At 40.7% G+C, this 21146-nt stretch overlaps 1 protein-coding gene across 3 annotated transcripts in view; it reads left to right on the forward strand.

The window, feature by feature from the left end:
- TRIM55 (tripartite motif containing 55) overlaps nucleotides 1-21146 on the forward strand; it is a 57816-nt gene that overhangs the window by 30193 nt on the left and 6477 nt on the right. The window contains exon 9 of one of the 3 annotated variants that reach the window (XM_058528794.1): nucleotides 888-1175. The exons of the other annotated variants lie outside the window; for them this stretch is intronic. Within the exon in view, the coding sequence (XP_058384777.1) occupies nucleotides 888-1175 (288 nt within the window). The remainder of the gene's footprint in view (nucleotides 1-887; nucleotides 1176-21146) is intronic. 3 annotated transcript variants of the gene reach the window in all.

Below are 21146 nucleotides of genomic sequence, written 5' to 3' on the forward strand. Positions count from 1 at the left end.
TAGTTTATGTCCCTATTACTTATCTTGATATACAACTAAGTCTTTCGTTTAGTGGGCAAATGAAGCCTAGTTTTCTATGTATTTGTCATTTGATGAGATTATGTGTTGACAGAATTATTTTTAAAATTTCTTAGGAAATTAGCTTATCTCAGATGCTGTACTTGGTTGGCTGACCTTATGTTTCTAAGATGTCACCAGTTTTCATATCTATGTGCCGACTCCCTGACACCTTCAGCAGACAGGTCCCAATCTGTTGAGTTTGTGGGCCATGCAGACCCAGCAAAAAGGAGCCTTGGTTTTGTACCTGCTTTCAAGGTGGATTGAAATTATCTACAGAAACCAAACCTCAGCGGGGGGACTCAAAGATGGAATTATATTCTATGTTCTGTCTCCATAGGAAACCAGGCTAAAATACTGTTTATAGTTCCTAGAATCTTGAAATTCTGGGTATACCAATTGCACTGAAATTGAAAGACATGTGATAACTAGATGAGATTTGGATTTGATCAATAAGACCAATTTTTGGTTTTAGAAAAGAGGTTTTGGGGGCCCACACATAATGTCAAAAATTAATTCTGGTGAATAGTTTGACCTTTCTCCCATATCTGATATTTTATAAGCAACCTTTATTTTAGGCTTCTACTGTCTGCCTACCATCTAGTGACAGACAAGCCTGGAAAAGAAGAAGGGGCACACACAGATGCCAAGGCAGGGGACACTGTCAGCATTCCTTCCTTAGCGCTTGCGGGGGGTGGACTGAATCAAACACACACTACATGAGGCACTGCACAGAGAGCTCACAGTTTCAAACCAAAGGGAACTAAAATCAACTGCTTTTTTCTTCTTCTTCTTTCTTTTTACCTTTGAATTTATCTGTCCTGATAAAGGGGGAGGTTGTGCCCACTGGCTCTTCGCAGACCACAGAGTCTGAAACTCCAGTCCCTGCAGCAACGGACACTGCGGATCCCTTGCTTTACCCTAGTTGGTATAAAGGCCAAACTCGGAAAGCCACCACCAACCCACCTTCCACCCCAGGGAGCGAAGGTCTGGGGCACTTAGGTCCTCCTGGTTCTGAGGATTCGAATGTGCAGAAAGCAGAAGTGGCAGAAGCCGCAGCCAGTGAGAGGGCAGCAGTGAGTGGTAAGGAAACTAGTTCACCTGCAGCTACTTCTCAGGTTAGTGTTGATGCTCTTGTGTCTGAATGCTTCCCTTTGTCACCCAGGTTCCTGCTGGAACCGCAGCAAGAAGGAAGGGCTTCCAAAGGGGCAGAGAGAAACGGTGGCCTTGGGAGAAACAGAAACAACTCACCCCCCAATGTTGGCTTGTGGTTTAAGCCTTATATTGGCTTGTTTTTAAGCCTTACATAAAAGAAAAAAGAAAAAATCTTGACTTCACTTTGCCCGTGCGTGGTGACCTCACACCTGGCTTTCCAGGGGAGGGGAGCAAGCGAGCCTGGCCCTTAGGCATGCAGTTGAAAGCTGCTTTGTCTGCGGTGACTGGCTGGTGTCCCTGGTTCTCCTTTGCAAAGGCCACTTGCCCTTGCTCAGCCTTTTCTGTGTCCTCCTTGAGCTTCCAAAGACTAATCTTTTGTGTCGTTCCTAGCAACCGCCAAGGAGCACGTTTGAATTGAGTTTTAAGTCTGCTCTGGAAAATAACCTCTGGTTCATGGATTCTGGGAGTGTGCTGGCTACAGCTAGACAAAAATAGTCTTGGCTTGATTAAACCAGTGCTTCCTGAGCATGTTCCTGAGAGCAGGAAAGCACAGGTTTTCCTCCATTGGATTTTTTTAAAGGATCACTTAGTCCTTTTTTTTTTTCTCTTTTTGTAATGAAAGTCTGAAGTCCTCATCTTCTTCCTAACACTGGGTTAGATATTTGCATGGCTCAAAGATTCCATAGAAGAAATCTTCTACAATTTCTTCACAAGAAAGAATGTTCATGGTTAGTGCATACCAATGAGCGTTCTTAAATGATATGTGGGTGTGAGTGTCGCCCAGACAAGGGGCTGTCAGAGAAATACTCTCTGGTTCTCTGCTCCTGAGTCATTAGGGGATTATGATCAACAAACAGCATTTTTTCAAAAATCAGAAAATTACTTATTATCTTGACTGTATCTGCTCATAACATCAATTTCATGAGGTAATAAAAGAAAATGATTTTTGGAAAATTAAAAGTAACATGCTTTTGTGCCATGTATTTATTTTCACAGATGAAAGATGACAAAAATAAATGTTTGGTGTGAGGAAACTTTTTGAGGTAGTTTTAAGGTTAAAAAATGGATTAGAAAGTTTCCTAGGAACTTTATGGGAACTTTTTTTCTAGAAAGTTTATGGAAATTCTTACAAAGTTAATGGAAGTGGAGTGAGGAGGAGCTGTTTTCTGAAAACAGTAGTGAAATATCCCATAATAAGAGCATGTAATAGGGCTTCAAACCAAAATGAAAAATCCATCTAAATGGTGTTGAAAAATATTATTTGTGATAATATCAGTGAAGCTTTCTTCTTGTTTTCTCACAGGAGTTAGGAATCTGCCTAGCACTTGTGGCTTGTCTTATACTTCACTACATCTGGCGTCAGATTCAGTGCTTGATTTTTACTTTAATGGGTAGGAAATATTTTCTTTTCCCTTGACTAACATCTCATGTAATTTCTTCCGTAATGTTCCTCTTCTGTAAGTCCAGAGATGAATTTCTCCCCAACTTTGAGGCTCGCCATCTAAAAAGAACCAAATTCTTAGACAATACTCATGGCCTCAAGCTTCCTACATGCAGTGGCCTCAAGGCACCTTCCTGAGGAGAATTGCTCCATTATCTAATCCCGCATGGAGGGGAATCCTGACTCAGAACAGTGACTCAGTGGGCAATTATTCAGTAATCCAGTAGGAGTAGGCCCTCCAAAATGGCCACTGGGAAGGCCAGTTTCAAAAGGTGTCCATAATGCTGTGAGGATTCACTGCTCTTAAAGTAGAGGGAGGAGCAGCAAAGGACTTGTTCAGGAATATGTAGGGTTTCCATGGATTAAGTAGCAGCATTCCATCTGCTTACACCAGAGGTGCCCAGGAGGCGGCCAGATGATTCCTGTCAGGGATACCAGGCAATTCTTGCACTGGTGGGCAAGTGGACTAGGTGACTTCCCCTTTCTCTTTGAGAGTCTCTGTAGTGTCTCTCCTGGGAGAGGAGGGCCCTAAGAGAGAGATCCCCTGGGTGCAGCAACAGCAGGGAGATTGCAGCCAGGTGAGATCTGAATGAATCAGAGCCAGAAGATCAATGTTTATCTACCAGCCATGAAAAATTAGAACCAACAAAAAGTCATACAGCCAACAAACAGTGTATTATTTTTAGACACCTTTCTCATAGTCAAGCCTTTTCTTGATTCCTGTTTTGAGGTTTGCTTAGGGACTGACATCTTACTCCTTTAATAACCTTTGAATATTATCAGTTTAATAATATTTAAAGATTCAAACCCCATGTACTTTTGAGTAAATGACTCTGCTTGACCTGAGACCCAGCTCCCTGTGCCTGTAGCTCAGAAGCAATTCAGAGTGACTGGTGCTGAACGGCCTCAGCTATTTCTGGCTCATTGACTTTTCCCTGGGTTGACATTGACTCTTCTGGAAGCTCCCATCATAGTTTCTTTCTGCCTCATTAGCTGTATGCTCAGCAATGGCGATAGGATCTCCATGGGTCCCTGTCATGTCTGTAACTGTGTATGAGTAGGACCTGCCCCAATGTCTAATAGTCAGCCAGAAACCTGCACACCCTAGAAAGTTCTGAGTGTCCTTATAGTCTGCTCAGATGTATAACTCCTCCTCCTGTCATTATTTGTGGTGAAGAGCGGTGGGAGGAAGTTTTGGCCATGGACTCGGTGGGACAAATGGAGAGAGAGAAAACTCTGTGTTTTATTGGAATATCCTAATCGTGGATCTGAATAATTGTCTGAAGAGTTCAGTTTATATTCTGAGAATTCAGGTTTGGGGCTTTGTCACCATCTATTCTTGTAATGCTTCTCTGAGGCTGCAGGGGAGAGTCGTGCTTCTTGTCTACCATCCACTGAGCCCATGTCATACACGCTGACAGTCACATGCCTGTCTGGTGAGATGAGTGTGAGACAGGTGGGGGCGGGGTAGAGTAGGGTGAATTGACATTCATTGTTGCAAAGACCCTTGTTTGTTTAGTTCTCAGTGTTTGAGAAAGGTCCTTTCACGTAACAAAGAAAACCTGTTCATGATGGAGTAACTCTTTCTGATCCCTGAAAGGGAATATGGACAGATCAGTAGAGACCTCACCATAGCATCAGAGTCCTGGCCTCTGAATTTTTTGCAGGCCTCGTTCCTCTTCACCACCTCAGAACCCAACTCACTAGATTAATATTTGTCCAATGCAAGGTTAGCTTGTTGGAATTTTGTGCTTCATCATTAGTCTTTCCCTGAACATTTAGGATATGAAACAAAGTTCTCCTTGAGTCACTGGTGGCCTTACCTCTCTTCACTATGTGATCCCCTGTCAGGCAATGAGGTTGCCTTAGAAACTCAGAAGCATCTCAGGCTCACTTGCTGCTCTGTAAACTCACCTCAGCCCCCATCAGCAGAACTGCAAACCTTTTAAGAAGGCAAATGTTCTGTTTCCAGGTGCTTTCCTCATAGCCATTCACACAGTGAAACCTGCCCTTGCTTTTACTGCCTGTGATTTCTGATGCCATATGATCTCTACTTTATCAGGTACCTTCTCTCTTCACCTAATCACCTAGGCAGATTGTGTGTTAGAAACTGGTCATGGCAACAACGTGAGCTCTCTCCATGGTGGTGAACGGGGACTCTGCTTTTTGTAGATCAGAGGAGCCTTGTTGCCTTCCCTGCCTTCATTCTCAAAGAAAAAAATAATTTCTCAACAACGTCTGGATTCAGCCCTATGGCAAATTTGGATCTCACAGAAGGCCCCGGTTCCCATTCATCCCCCTGCAGGACACACTTTGAACCCTGTCGTGCCCTATTCCTCTCAGAAAACCACAGGTCACACTGCAGAGCCCCTCTACACGAACCAGTCTTTAGCTGCAAAATCACCCTCTAAGTTTCCACCCTTTTGGGCCATGCCTGCTGTATGCTCAATCAGTGCAAAGAGAGTTTGGTAGGAATAACATTTGATCTACTTTATGTGTGAATTTTTAAATTTATTTTGAAAAAATTTCACCACTCCCCAGTCAACCTCAGAAGACAGGGCAATAATAAGGTGGGGAGAAGGACTCTGTGAGACAGGTCGGCTGTCCTTGGAAAGCAGTCTCTTGAGCCTCGTCTCCTGGGCATGCCTCATTGTGGCGATTTCCCGGTCCAATCTGCTTCCATCCACTGCCCTTCCTCTTCTGATGCTATTTTCATGCAAATACACCTGGGTGTCAACACAGGGACCACCCCCACCCCCCACCGCCATGGACAATTGAGTAGTTTGTTGGGAATATATGTGGCAAGTAGATTTTTCCAGAAGTGGGAGCAGCAGCAGTGAAAGCCCCTCCCTGTTCTCCTTCCCCCCTTGCCAATGAGGCTTAGTGGCCTTGTGTGGAGGAATTTGTCCAAACCATTTATTGGGAGCTCTTTAGGGACTAGGGATGTCCAGAGAAATGTCTCCCTATTTGATGATTAATTTGGCAGCTGCTCTGGCTGATACTTGAGCTGGACGAAGGCAACTGCCTCAAGGTCAGAGGACCCCTCCCCCCCCACCATGAGAGCCAATTGCTTTGGAGATAGGGAGTTTGATATTAAAATCTCTGCAATTTCTGCCTCTATAAAGAACCACAGCTCATATATTTCACCAGAGCATGAAGTTGTAGTTGTAAGAGACCCTAAAATCTTTACCATATCATAGCTGTTCATTGTTCCAAGAATAGAATATCCACTATTCACATTCCATTCTCCAAGTCTGAAAACAGATAAACAAGTTGGGTAGAAATTCTGCTAAGGCTCAGGGCACTGGAAAGATGAATGAAATCAGGAAAAAGGACTTAGGTTCCAGAGCTGCCACTTCTGCATCTGACTCTGGGCGTTTAATTTCTTTGAGCCTCAGTTTTCTCACCAGGAAAATGAAGCAACTACTCAATGAAAAGATTCATCTATTTATACAACATTGCAGAGCGAAAAATCTAGTACTAAGAATTTTATAAATTATTTCAGGATGTTTTCATGGGGAGGGTTACTTAGGCCTGAGACAAAGCATTCTAAGTCACAGTAATAACAATAGATTCTCAGTGAAATAGATAGCCCATTGCATTTCTCAAAATATATTTCTTGCCTTGAAACTCTTACATAAATCTCATTTCCCAAACAGTTTTCCAAATCTCCTCCTAGGCAACCATTTAGCTGAATGTTTACACAGCTGCTATTACCCCTTTGATGCCATAAACTCCAGAAAATCCACGATGGCTCACCTCTGAAGTCCACCTAAAGGTGCTTACAGCCTCGTCGCCCAGTAGAGCAAAGATGTAGAATGTACACAGTAGAGGCAGTCGCAGAATATTAGATGAATGAAGAGATGAAAGATGTATGATTTAAAAAATTTATCTATTTTAAGTGTACAGTTCAATAAGTTTTAACAATTATGTAGCATTGTGTAGCCACTACCATAATTAAGATACAGAATATTTCCATCACTCCAAAAAATTCCTTCACGTGCCTTTGCGGTTAATCCCCTCCCTGCATCTCAGCTGGTGTTTTGCTTGTCATTATAGTTTTGCCAGTTCTAGAAGGTCATTTAAATGAAAACATACAGTATGCAGACTTTTGTGACTGGCTTCTTTCACTTAGCATAATGCTTTTGGGATTCATCCACTTGCCAGTAGCTCATTTCTTTTTGTTCATGACTATTATTCCATTGTATAGATATATCACAATTTATTCATCACTTGATGGATGGTTGTGTTGTTAGCAGTTTTGGCTATTATAAATAAAGCTGCTGTAAACATTCACAGATAGGTCTTTGTGTAAATGTTTTTTTCATTTCTTTTGAGTAAATACCTAGGAGTAGAATTGCTGGATTGTATGGTAAGTTCATGGTCAACTTAATAAGAAACTGTCAAACTTTTCCATAATGGCTATTCAATTTTCTTTCCACCAGCCATGTAAGAGAGTTCTAGTTACTCCACATCCTAGCCAGAACTTGGTATTATGTCAATCTTTTACATTTTAGCCATTCTAGTAGTTTTAATTTGCATTTTCCAGATGACTAATGATGTTTAGCATCTTTTCATGTGCTTCTTAGTCATTTTTATATTTTCTTTGATGAAGTATCTGTTTACATATTTTGCCCACTTTTTATTGCATTTTCTTCTTAGAGAGTTGTAAAACTTCTTGATGTGTTTTAGATAAAATGCCTTTATTAGACATGTTTTGCAAATATTTTCTCCCAGTCTGTAGCTTGCCTTTTTCATTTTCTTAACAGTGTATTTTGAAGAGCAAACATTTTTAGTTTTGATAAAGTCCAATTTATCAGTTTTTTCTTTATGATTTGTGCTTTTTGTGTTCTGTTTAAGAAATCTTTGCTTAACTCAAAATCACAAAGATTTTCTCCCACTGTTTTCTTCAAGAATTTTTATAGTTTTAGCTCTTAAATTAGATCTAAGATCATTTTAATTTTTGTATATATGAGGTAAGGACTAAGGTTTTTTTGTTTGTTTGTTTTCCATATAGATATTCATTTGCTCCAGCACTATTTGTTGAAAAAACTATCCTTTCCCTCAGGGAATTACCTTGATGACTTTGTAGAAATTCAAATGACCATATACGTGTGGGTCTGCTTCTGGACTCCATTTTGTACCATTGGTCTGTGTGTTTGTCCCTCTACTGGTATCATGCTGTCTTGATTATTATAGCTTTATAGAAGTCTCCAAATCAGGTAATGTAAGTCCTCCACCTTATTGGTTTTATTTGGCTTTATTGCTTTTCTCTATTTTTTTTGTCTATTTTCTATTTCATTCATTTCAGTTATTATTTTCATTCTCATGTTTACTTTGGGTTTAATTTTCTTCTTCTCTTTTTAGTTTCTGAGGGTGGAAGCTTGGATTATTGATTTGAAATCTTTTTTATTTTCTTATGTGGGCATTTAATGCTATAAATTTTCTTGTAATCCCTGCTTTAGCTATATCCCACAAGATGTGATATGTTGTATTTTCATTTTCATGTCATTCAAAATATTTTCTAGGGGCTGGTCCAGTGGTGTAGTGGTTAAGTTTGTGTGCTCTGCTTTGGCAGCCCGGGGTTCACAGGTTCAGATCCTGGGTACAGACCTATACATCGCTTATCAAGCCATGCTGTGGTGGTGTCCCACATACAAAAAATAGAGGAAGATTGGCACAGATGTTAGCTCAAGGCCAATCTTCCTCACCAAAAAAAAATTTTTGTTCTAATTTACCTTGTGGTTTCTTCTTTCACCCATGGGTTATTTAGATGAGTAGTGTTTAATTTCTAGATGTTTGGAGATTTTTCCAGATATCTTTCTATTTGATTTCTGGTTTGATTCTGTTATGGAAACACAATATTCTTTATATCATTCCAGTCCTTTTAAGTTTATTCAGATTTGTTTTATGGCCCAAAATATGATCTAACTTGGTGAATGTTCCATGTGCAATCAAAAACATTGTATTTTCTGTTGTTGTTGGGTGGAATGGTCTATAAATGTCAATTAGGTCAGTTGATTGATAGTGTTGTTCAAGTCTACTATATCCTTAATGGTTTTCTTTTTTTTTTTTTTTAATTTTTTTATTGCAGTAACACTGGTTTATAACATTGTATAAATTTCAGGTGTACATCATTATACTTCTATTTCTGCATAGATTACATCATGTTCACCACCTAAATACTAATTACAACCCATCACCACACACATGTGCCGAATTATCCCTTTCGCCCTCCTCCCTCCCTCCTTCCCCTCTGGTAACCACCAATCCAATATCTGTCTCTATGTGTTTGTTTATTGTTGTTATTATCTACTACTTAATGAAGGAAATCATACGGTATTTGACCTTCTTCCTCTGACTTATTTCACTTTGCATTATACCCTCAATGTCCATCCATGTTGTCACAAATGGCTGGATTTCATCGTTTCTTATGGCTGAGTAGTATTCCATTGTGTATATATACCACATCTTCTTTATCCATTCGTCCCTTGATGGGCACTTAGGTTGCTTCCAAGTCTTGGCTATTGTGAATAATGCTGCAGTGAACACAGGGGTGCATGTATCTTTACGCATTGGTGTTTTCAAGTTCTTTGGATAAATACCCAGCAGTGGAATCACTGGATCATATGGTAGTTCTATCCTTGATTTTTTTGAGGAATCTCCATACTGTTTTCCATAGTGGCTGCACCAGTTTGCACTCCCACCAGCAGTGTATGAGAGTTCCCTTCTCTCCACATCCTCTCCAACACATGTTGTTTCCTGTCTTGTTAATTATGGCCATTATGATGGGCGTGAGATGATATCTCATTGTAGTTTTGATTTGCATTTCCCTGATAGTTAATGATTTTGAACATCTTTTCATGTGTCTCTTGGCCATCTGTATATCTTCTTTAGAGAAATGTCTGTTCAGGTCTTTTGCCCATTTTTTAATTGGGTTGTTAGTTTTTTTGTTAAGATGCATGAGTTGTTTATATATTTTGGAGATTAACCCCTTATCAGATGTATGGTTTGCAAATATCTTCTCCCAATTGTTAGGTTGTCTTTTCGTTTTGTTGATGGTTTCCTTTGCTGTGCAGAAGCTTTTTAGTTTGATGTAGTCCCATTTGTTTATTTTTTCTATTGTTTCTCTTGCCCGGTCAGACGTGGTGCTTGAAAATATGTTGCTAAGACCGATGTCAAAGAGCGTACTGCCTATGTTTTCTTCTAGAAGTTTCATAGTGTCAGGTCTTACATTCAAGTCTTTAATCCATTTTGAGTTAATTTTTGTGTATGGTGTAAGGTAAGGGTCTACTTTCATTTTTTTGCATATGGCTATCCAGTTTTCCCAACACCATTTGTTGAAGAGACTTTCTTTTCTCCATTGTATGTTCTTGGCTCCTTTGTCAAAGATTAGCTGTCCATAGATGTGTGGGTTTATTTCTGGGCTTTCGATTCTATTCCATTGATCTGTGTGTCTGTTTTTGTGCCAGTACCATGCTGTTTTGGTTACTATAGCTTTGTAGTATATTTTGAAATCAGGGAGTGTGATACCTCCAGCTTTGTTCTTTTTTCTCAGGATTCCTTTAGCTATTCGGGGTCTTTTGTTGTTCCATATAAATTTTAGGATTCTTTGTTCTATTTCTGTGAAAAATGTTGTTGGAACTTTGATAGGGATTGCATTGAATCTATAGATTGCTTTAGGAAGTATGGACATCTTAACTATGTTAATTAATTCTTCCAATCCAAGAGCATGGAATATCTTTCCATTTCTTTGTGTCTTCTTCAATTTCTTTCAGCAATGTTTTATAGTTTTCGGTGTACAGATCTTTCACCTCTTTGGTTAAGTTTATTCCTAGGTATTTTATTCTTTTTGTTGCAATTGTAAATGGGATTGTATTCTCAACTTCTCTTTCTGCTACTTCATTGTTAGCATATAGAAATGCAACTGATTTTTGTATGTTGATTTTGTATCCTGCAACTTTACTGTATTCATTTATTACTTCTAAAAGTTTTCTGGTGGATTCTTTAGGGTTTTCTATATATAAAATCATGTCATCTGTAAATAGTGACAGTTTCACTTCTTCCTTTCCAATTTGGATCCCTTTTATTTCTTTGTCTTGCCTGATTGCTCTGGCTAGGACTTCCAGTACTATGTTAAATAGGAGTGGTGACAGTGGGCATCCTTGTCTGGTTCCTGTTCTTAGAGGGATAGCTTTCAGTTTTTCACCATTGAGGATGATATTAGCTGTGGGTTTGTCATATATGGCCTTTATTATGTTGAGGTACATTCCTTCTATCCGCATTTTATTCAGAGTTTTTATCATAAATGGATGCTGTATCTTGTCAAATGCTTTCTCTGCATCTATTGAGATGATCATGTGATTTTTATTCTTCATTTTATTAATGTGGTGTATTACGTTGATTGATCTGCGAATGTTGAACCATCCCTGCATACCTGGAATAAATCCCACTTGGTCATGGTGTATAATCTTTTTAACATATTGTTGTATGCGATTTGCTAGTATTTTGTTGAGGATTTTTGCATCGATGTTCATCAGTGATATTGGCCTGTAATTTTCCTTTTTTGTGTTGTCCTTGTCTGGTTTTGGTATCAGGGTAATGTCAGCTTCGTAGAATGAGTTAGGGAGCTTCCCCCCCTCTTCAATTTTTTGGAAGAGTTTGAGAAGGATAGGTATTAAGTCTTCTTTGAATGTTTGGTAGAATTCACCAGGGAAGCCGTCTGGTCCTGGACTTTTATTTTTGGGGAGGTTTGTGATTACTGTTTCAATCTCCTTACTGGTGATTGGTCTATTCAAATTCTCTACTTCTTCTTGATCCAGTTTTGGAAGGTTGTATGATTCTAAGAATTTATCCCTTTCTTCCAGGTTGTCGAATTGGTTGGCATATAGCTTTTCATAGTATTCTCTTATAATCTTTTGTATTTCTGAGGTGTCTGTTGTAACCTCTCCTCTTTCATTGATGATTTTACTTATTTGTGCCTTCTCTCTTTTTTTCTTGGTGAGTCTAGCTAAAGGTTTGTCAATTTTGTTGATCTTTTCAAAGAACCAGCTCTTGGTTTTATTAATTTTTTCTATTGTTTTTTTAGTCTCTATTTCATTTATTTCTGCTCTGATTTTTATTGTTTCCCTTCTTCTACTGATTTGGGGCTTTGTTTGTTCTTCTTTTTCCAGTTCCTTTAGGTGCACTGTTAGATTGTTTGAGATTTTTCTTGTTTGTTGAGATAGGCCTGTATTGCTATAAACTTCCCTCTTAGAACCGCTTTTGCTGTATCCCATAAATTCTGACATGTCGTATTTTCATTTTGATTTGTCTCCAGGTATTTTTTGATTTCTTCTTTGATTTCTTCATTGACCCAGTCGTTGTTCAGTAGCATTTTGTTTAATCTCCACATATTTGTGGCTTTTCTGATTTTCTTCCTATAGTTGATTTCCAGTTTCATACCGTTGTGGTCAGAAAAGATGCTTGGTATTATTTCAATCTTCTTAAATTTATGGAGACTCGTTTTGTGGCCTAATATGTGATCAATCCTGGAGAATGTTCCATGTGCATTTGAAAAGAACGTGTATTCTTTGGTTTTTGGATGGAATGCTCTGTATATATCTACTAGGTCCAGATGTTCTAGTGTGCCATTTAAGGCCAATGTTTCCTTATTGATCTTCTGTTTGGATGATCTATCCGTTGGTGTAAGTGGAGTGTTAAAGTCCCCTACTTTTATTGTGTTACTGTCTATTTCTCTTTTTATGTCTGTTAATAATTGCTTTATATATTTAGGTGCCACTACATTGGGTGCGTAGATATTTACAAGCGTTATATCCTCTTGTTGGATTGTTCCCTTGATCATTATGTAATGCCCTTCTTTGTCTCTTTTTACAGTTTTTGTTTTAAAGTCTATTTTGTCTGATATGAGTACTGCTACCCCAGCTTTCTTTTCATTGCCATTTGCGTGGAATATCTTTTTCCATCCCTTCACTTTCAGTTTGTGAGTGTCTTTAGGTCTGAAGTGTGTCTCTTGTATGCAGCATATATATGGGTCTTGGTGTTTTATCCAATCAGCCACACTATGCCTTTTAATTGGGGCATTTAGTCCATTGACGTTTAAAGTAGCTATTGATAAGTATGTACTTACTGCCATTTTTTAACTTTTTTTCTCAGTGTTTTAGTAGTCCTTCTCTGTTCCTTTCTCCTTCTATACAGAATTGATGGTCTCTTTAGTTTGACCTCTGTCTGAAAGCTCTACTCTTTAACTCCCCTCCTCCCTCATTTTATGTTTTTGGTATCACATCTAACCTCTTTTTTTTGTGCATTTGTATCCATTGGCCTCTTATCATGGAAATAGATAATTTTTCCTATTTTTGGTCTTCTCTTTTCCCCTTAAATCAGTCCCTTTAACATTTCTTGTAGCACTGGTTTCTTGGTGACAAACTCCTTTAATTTTTGCTTGTCTGGAAAATTTTTGATCTCCCCTTCCATTTTGAATGATAATCTTGCTGGGTAGAGTATTCTTGGCTGTAAGTTTTTTCCTTTTAGCACTTTAAATATATCATGCCACTCTCTTCTAGCCTGTAAGGTTTCTGCTGAGAAGTCAGCTGATAGCCTTATGGGGTTTCCTTTGTATGTAACTTGTCTTTCTCTGGCAGCTTTTAGGATTCTCTCTTTATCTTTAATTCTAGACATTTTGATTATGATGTGTCTTGGTGTGGGCCTCTTTGGGTTTATCTTATTTGGGGCTCTCTGTGCTTCCTGTACCTGGATGTCTGCTTCCTTCCTTAGGTTAGGGAAGTTTTCATCTATTGTTTCTTGAAATAGATTCTCTGCCCCTTTGTCTCGCTCTTCTCCTTCTGGGACACCTATAACACAGATGTTAGTGCGCTTGATGTTGTCCCAGAGGTCCCTTAGACTGTCCTCACTCTTTTTAATTCTTTTCTCTTTTACCTGTTCAGCTTGGGTAATTTCTTCTATTCTTTCGTCCAGCTCGCAGATCTGTTCTTCTGTATCCTCTACTCTGCTTTTGAGTCCCTCTAGCGAATTTTTCATTTCCAGTATTGTATTCTTCATTTCTGATTGGTTCTTTTTTACATCTTCCATTTCTTTGTTGACATTCTCACTGAGTTCATCTATTCCTCTTCCCACATCAGTGAGCATCCTTAACACTCTTAGTTTGAACTCTCTGTCAGGTAGCTTGCTCATTTCTGTTTCACTTAGTTCCTTTTCTGAAGTTTTGTCCTGTTCCCTTACTTGGAATGTATTCCTTTGCCTCCTCATTTTGCCTCTTTCCCTGTGCTCGTGTCTATGTATTAGGTAGGTCAGCTACGTCTCCTGCTCTTGGATAGGTGACCTTATGCAAGTGATGCCTTAGGAGTCCTGCAGTGTGCTTCCCTCAGTTCTCAATGTTCCAGGGGTGACCCCTATGTGGGCTACGTGTGTCCTTCTGTTGTGGCCTGTTTCCTCTCCCTGTATGCATCCAGGTAGGCAGAGTTAAGCTCCTGGTCAGCTGTTGTAATGCTCAGCTATTTGTAGTTGTTGTGGGCCCTTCAGTCTCTTTATCAGGTGTGAGGAGCCCCAGCACAGTTGGCTGCAAGTTCTAATACCACATTTGTGTTGCAGTATTTCTTTTAAGTGAATAGACCCCCAGTGTGGCAGGTGGTTAGGCTCAGGGGCTTACGATTGCCATAAGCCTCCAGCCTTTAGGGCTCTTGTCATCTCTCTGAGTATTGCAGCTGGGTGGTCTCTCTGAGTATTGCAGCTGGGTGGGGCTGGCCTCAGGCATGGGAGCACCCAATTGTTTCAGACTTTGGAAGGTGGGGCAAACCCCCATATGGGTCTTTGAGAAGCACAAGTCTTCTGTAGCTGACAAGCCCTGCCACCCACAGGTCCACACACACAGTCAACATAGTCCTGCCCCGTGTGTGCGCCCTGACCTCCCGACGTGGACCCAGTCTCTCCACGGTGGGAGCCCCACACACTCCAGCACCGCCCCATACTCTCCACCCACTCCTTGTGCACGCCCTGCCCCACTGAAGTCGGCTCAGTTGCCAGGCTGCAGAGAATCCAGTCACCAATCTATGCAGGCCCACAAGTTGCCTGAGGGCTAGTTGTTGGGTGGGGCCAGTCTCTAGGGTGGGCTGCCCGCCCTGGCTGAGCTGGATTAAATTGGTGCTCTAGCGGGTGGGGCAGACCCTGGGCTAGCAGGCCTCAGGGAGAACTCCAATGGCATCTGTGTCAGCACGCCCACACCAGGCCACAACAATGGCCGCCGCCAATGTCCCAGTCCCTGGAGAGGTCTCACCCCTCACCGAGATGCACTCAGGCCCTATCAGGTGAGTCTCTTTTCACCAAAGCACTGTGCACCTTTCTTTTTGGTGATTTTAGGATGCTTTCTGAAACGGGTGAGTTTGCGTGCAGGCCCTTTAAGAGCCGGTTTTAGTTTCTTTGTGAACCGGGTTTTCTGGGGGTACTCCCCAATGTTTTAATAGCAGGCAAAGTCAGATATTATGCCGCTAGTCTCGATTGTGCTGGGTCCACAAAATGCCCACAGCGGGGGCGCCCCCGGCTCAGGGCCCCGCGCCTGCAGGGAGGCTGCGGACCTGTGAGCTGCTCCCGGCGGCCGTGAAGCTGGCAGCTTGTGAAGGTGGTGTTTTTTTCTCCAGAAGGGAGTTTCTGCCTCTTCCACCTCAGTTAGGATTGTCCGTTGTTGCAGGAGTTCCTCTTATCCAGTTTTCAGTTCTGTCTCAGGGGTAATTTTTCCACGAGTAGTTGTAAATTGGCTGTGTCCGCGGGAGGAGGTGAGTTCAGAGTCTGCCTACGCCGCCATCTTGATGTCCCCCCCCCTTACTGGTTTTCTGTTTACTTATTTTATCAATTGCTGAGAGAAGAATTTTGAGATCTCTGACTATAATTGTGGATTTGTCTATTAATCCTTGCAGTTCTATCAGTTTTGCCTCATGTATTTTGAAACTCTGTTTAGGTACCTTCACATTTAGCATTGTTATATTTTCTTGAAGAATTTATCCCAAATGTTAAAAAAAATAACTTCTTTTCTATCTCTCCTCTTTTTGTGTCTGCCTGCTTGAATGGATATAGAGAGGGTCCTCACTCACATATACTCTCTTTTGAGGTAGCTTAGAAAAGATAGGGGCAGGTGAGAAGGAGCCTGGAGGAGGAATATGCTGACAATCCTTATGGCATTCCAAATGGCTGTCCATGGGGAAAGCCTCACAGCCTAAATCCAACACAGCTGTCTCTCCTTCCTCCCCTAGCTGTGCACAGGGCTTGCATAGCAAGGGCCAGGATGGCTGAGGTGCCAGATGCTTTTAAGTGACGAGGCTGAACTTCCCGATCTCATGATTAGCTGTCACTGGTCTGTGGGGCCCTATTTTTAGTTTTGATGTAAATTGCTTTTTCATCTAATGTCTATGTACATTTTCATGACACATCTATGCCCTAGTTCCCTCCTTGTCCTGTCTAAACCAGTTTCCACAGAACTGCAGAGGTCACCCTGTCATAGGCCAGCCACTTCCGGCACTGGGCTTGTCCTCTTGGCGGAGAAGGTCCAAGTGTTGACGAAAAGGTGCAGATGGTCTCTTCTCCTATCCCGAGTGTTCCCAGACCCTTCCTATTTAGCACATCAAGAGCTCAGAGGCAGAAACTCGGGAACAATCTGGGTCACCCGCAGCTTTGAGCTCTTCACTCTGAAACAGCAGAAGGGATGTGTGGAGGTCAAGGCCAGTGCGGAAAGGGTCGCCAAGGAAAACTAACCCATGACCATCTTAGTCCTCAACCCATGCTCTGTAAATGTTGTCTTTACCCCTTTTGCCCTCCCCGCCCCTCTTCTCCTCTGGTAACCACCAATCTGTTCTCTGCATCTATGTGTTTGTTTTCCTTGTTATTTTATCTTCCACATTTGAGTGAAATCATACAGTGTATGGCTTTCTCCATCTGACTTATTTCACATAACATAATACCCTCAAGGTCCACTCATGTTGTTGCAAATGGCAAGATTTCATCTCTTTATGGCTAAGTAGTATTCCATTGAATATATATCTATTTAAATGTATATCGAATATATATATATATATTAGTTAGATCATATTATATATATATAACACCTTCTTTATCCATTCATCCCTCTGTGGGCACTTAGGTTGTTTCCAAGCCTTGGCAATTGTGAATAATGCTGCAAATTGCCATGAACATAGGTATGCAAATACCTTTTCAAATTAGTGTTTTTGTGTTCTTTGGATAAATACCTAGACGTAGAATAGCTGGATCATATGGTAGTTCTATGTTTAATTTTTTGAGAAACCTCCATACTGTTTTCCATAGTGGCTGCACCAATTTACATTCCCACCAGCAGTGCACAAGGGTTCCCTTTTCTCCACATACTCAGCAACACTTATTTTTCGTCTTTTTAATAATAGCCTTTCTGACAGGCATGAGGTGATATCTCATTGAAGTTTTGATTTGCATTTACCTAACATATTGAACATCTTTTCATGTGCCTGTTGGCCATCCGTATATCTTCTTCGGAAAACTGTTTATTCAGATCATCTGGGGGCCAGCCCGGTGGCGCAAGTGGTTGGGTGCACGTGCTCCACTGCGGCGGGCCGGGGTTCACCAGTTCGGATCCCAGGCGTGCACCGACGCACTGCTTGGCATGCCACGCTGTGGTGGCGTCCCATGTAAAGTGGAGGAAGATGGGCACGGATGTTAGCCCAGGGCCAGTCTTCCTCAGCAAAAAAAAAGAAAAAAAGAGGAGGATTAGCAGATATTAGCACAGGGCTGATCTTCCTCACACACAAAGATCATCTGCCCATTTTTCAATTGGGTTGTTTGTTTTTTTGTTGTTGAGTTGCATGTGTTCCAGCAGAAAGAGAAATCAAGAATATAATCCCATGTACAATTGCAACAAAAAGCGTAACATACCTAGGAATAAATTTAACCAAGGAGGTAAAAGAGCTGTACACTGAAAACTATAAGACATTGTTGAAAGAACTGGAAGAAGACACAAAGAAATGGAAAGATATTCCATGCTCGTGGATTGGAAGAATTAACGTAGTTAAAATATCCATACACCCTAAAGCAATCTACAGATTCAGTGCAATCCCTATCAAAGTTCCAATGACATTTTTCACAGAAATAGAACAAAGAATCCTAACATTTACATGGAACAAAAAAAGACCCCGAATAGCCAAAGAAATCCTGAGAAAGAAGAACAAAGCTGGAGGCATCACACTCCCTGATTTCAAAGTATACTACAAAGTTATAATAACCAAAACAGCATGGTACTGGCAGACAAATAGACACACAGGTCAATGGAACAGAATTGAGAGCCCAGAAATAGACCCACACGTCTATGGACAGCTAATTTTTGACAAAGGAGCCAAGAACATACAATGGAGAAAGGAAAGTGTCTTCAATAAATGGTGTTGAGAAACCTGGACAACAAAATGCAAAAGAACACAAGTAGACCATTATCTTACACTATACACAAAAATCAACTCAAAATGGATTAAAGACTTGAATATAAGACCTGAAACCATAAAACTCCTAGAAGAAGATGTAGGCAGTACACTCTTTGACATCAGTTTTAGCAGTATCTTTTTGGAAATGTCTCCTCAGACAAGGGAAACAATAGAAAAAATAAATAAATGGGACTACATTAGACTAAAAAGCTCTGTACAGCAAAGGAAACCATCAACAAAACGAAAAGACAACTTACCAATTGGGAGAAGATATTTGTAAATCATATATTTGATAAGGGGTTAATATCCAAAATATATAAAGAACTTATACAACTCAACAACAAAAAATTCATATTTTCTTAAGCTAGGATGAACAATAGGCCAAAGTTGGGGGAGAAGCAGCCAAGTGGAGTCCTGGGTCTCCACAAATTGTCACATGCAAAAATGTAAAATTATTTTAATGCAAATGACCTTTAAGACCAAACCATTCACTCAGATTTCAAGGGCAAATATCAACTCCAGCTGCCACCAGAGGCTGAGAGGTGAGAGGTGCCTGAGACTAGAGGGCTGGAAAGCTTCTTTTCTGAGTTAGATTAATTTCACAAGGTATTATACAACATTTAAAAAAATAAAGCAGGAAACCAAGCACATGATTTCCCATGAGTGTGACTATAGGTCCTGTGTTCTTTGAAATGATCTATTTAATTTTCCAAAACAAACTGAAATGAATGAAAATTTAACTATATTCTCTAAATTTAATTGAGGGATTCAGGGTGTCAAATTATTTTCAAACAGAAATCCCTACGAGAGCTATTGCTTGTGTTTTTACAAATTAGGAGATCGAAGTTTACAAATCGCTGATATGCCAGGTACCCTGACTGTGCTGAAATTTCAGCTTGGAAGAATATAGAGAAAACTGAGGCCAGCCCGGTGGCATAGTGGTTAAGTTCACTCGCTCCACTTTGGCAGCCCAGGGTTTGCAGGTTCGGATCCAGGGCACGAACATAAGCACTGCTTATCAAGCCATGCTGTGGCGGTGTCCCATATAAAGTGGAGGAAGATCAGCATGGATGTTAGCCCAGGGCCAATCTTCCTCAGCAAAAAAGAGGAGGATTGGCAACAGATGTTAGCTCAGGGCTGAAGTTCCTCAATAAATAAATAAGTAAGTAAATAAATAAATAATAAATAAGGAGAAAACTGATCTGTGCTTGGGACTGGGCTGTATAACATTGTCCAGGACTTAATGATCCTGGAAATTATAAGAAGTTATGATAATGAAATGCAGGCATTTTTACATAAAAAAAATTGTAGGAGAGAATAAGGTTTTTCTTAAACAGTAAGTTTTAATGAAGCTATTATATTTACGTTATTAACGCTTTTTCATTTGTATCCAACAACTGCAATTTTCTTCTTCTGGTCATTTTTTCTTGCTGGGAAAGTGACATCCTAACTGCCAATTTGGAGGCCTTTCTAGAAGGACCAAAAAATATCTATACTAAAACTATAGACTACATTTCTCAGGATCGAATAGCATCCTTAGTAAATGTCACTTTGATAAGAAGCTAAAATGGCTGTCTCCATTTTAAAGAGGGAAATATAATGTAAATTGTGTGTGAGCAGTGTAATGAATTCATTTCCCCCGGCAACCCGTGCCTACAGCTCTGCAATCCATGAAATCAGTAATGCAGGCACCAGGGAGAGCTCTCTGAGGGAGTTGTTAGGACATAGCTAGTTGAGTTTTGCTTCTTGTGTTTTTAAATTTTTTCTTATTCTGGTTTAACCTAAGACACTTGTTAGTGTTGTACATCCTGTGGATTTTTTCTGTCTGTATTTATGTATCTCAGTGATTTCCATGAAATGCCCCTTTCCCCACTACAGCACACAAAACAAAGAATTAATCCACCCTCATGTTGCTGCATCTAAAAAAGCAATGCCATGTGGCAATGGCTGTAACTCATGTGTGTACTTTGCTTTGTCATTTACAAAGTCTTTCATAGAGATTCTCTCATTTAAAACTCACAACAACCCTGTACAGTCAGAATTGTTAAACTTCCCCATTTTATAGTGGAGGATCATAGAGGATGAGCGAGTTGCTCAAGATCACAGAGCAGCTGGGAGCTTGGTGCGCAGTGCTCTCTTGTCCTCCACCACGGAGTGCAGTATAATGGAGGCCACGCCCGCATCTAGGAAAAGTGAGTGAATCCCCACTTTACCTGAGTTGATGTGACTAAAGCAAAACTAATGTAACCGAGGGCTCCTCTGCTTTGACTCCCCACTCATGACGCATTGGCACAGCCTCACAGCACACAGAGAGGTCGTTTGTAGGCCTCCACTGCTTGCAGGGACATGGCTGTCCGTTGCAAATGAGAGCTCCAGTCCTTTAGTTGCTCTCCCTGCTGCTGACCAGCCTGCCTCTCTCTATCTGACTTCCAGAAGTAGAGTTGGCCTGTCCCGAGTCTGCCCTATCCCTGCCCCTTTTCTCTCTGGATTTGTGGTCACTATTAACAACTCTCAGCACTTTCTCCTTAGAGTTACTTTGAGCAAGTTTCTCAACCTTCCTGAGTCTGAGTTTTCTCATCCATAAATTGGGCATAATAACACTATTGACCTCCAATGGCTCTTGAGGAGAACCTGTTTGGACTATTTGCTTAACACAAAGCAAGCCCTTTGTCTGTGAGGAATGAATGATCTAATTAGCAGTTCTTTGTAACTCAGTTCTCCTTTCAGAAAGGGTGCATACACACACGTACACTGTGTACTGGACACACAATCTTCAGGTCCATATCTGAGAAGAAGCCGGGCTTTACATTTTTGCCAGGCTGTGTTATCAATATTTTTAGCTTCTCCTTCCTGCTCCCCACCTGACCCCATCAACTCCTAGACACCATGTTTAAAACAAACCAAACAGCATACACTGTGCATCTTCCTCCAGGTCAAGAAAAAGTGACTGAGCTTAGTTTCTTCTTGTTTCATAGGCCTGAGGAAATTACTGTGGTTGCTAATCTTCCCTTAGCAAGAAGGAAGCAGTT

Source organism: Diceros bicornis, chromosome 33 (genome assembly GCF_020826845.1).
Source record: "Diceros bicornis minor isolate mBicDic1 chromosome 33, mDicBic1.mat.cur, whole genome shotgun sequence".
NCBI classification, from domain to species: Eukaryota; Metazoa; Chordata; class Mammalia; order Perissodactyla; family Rhinocerotidae; genus Diceros; species Diceros bicornis.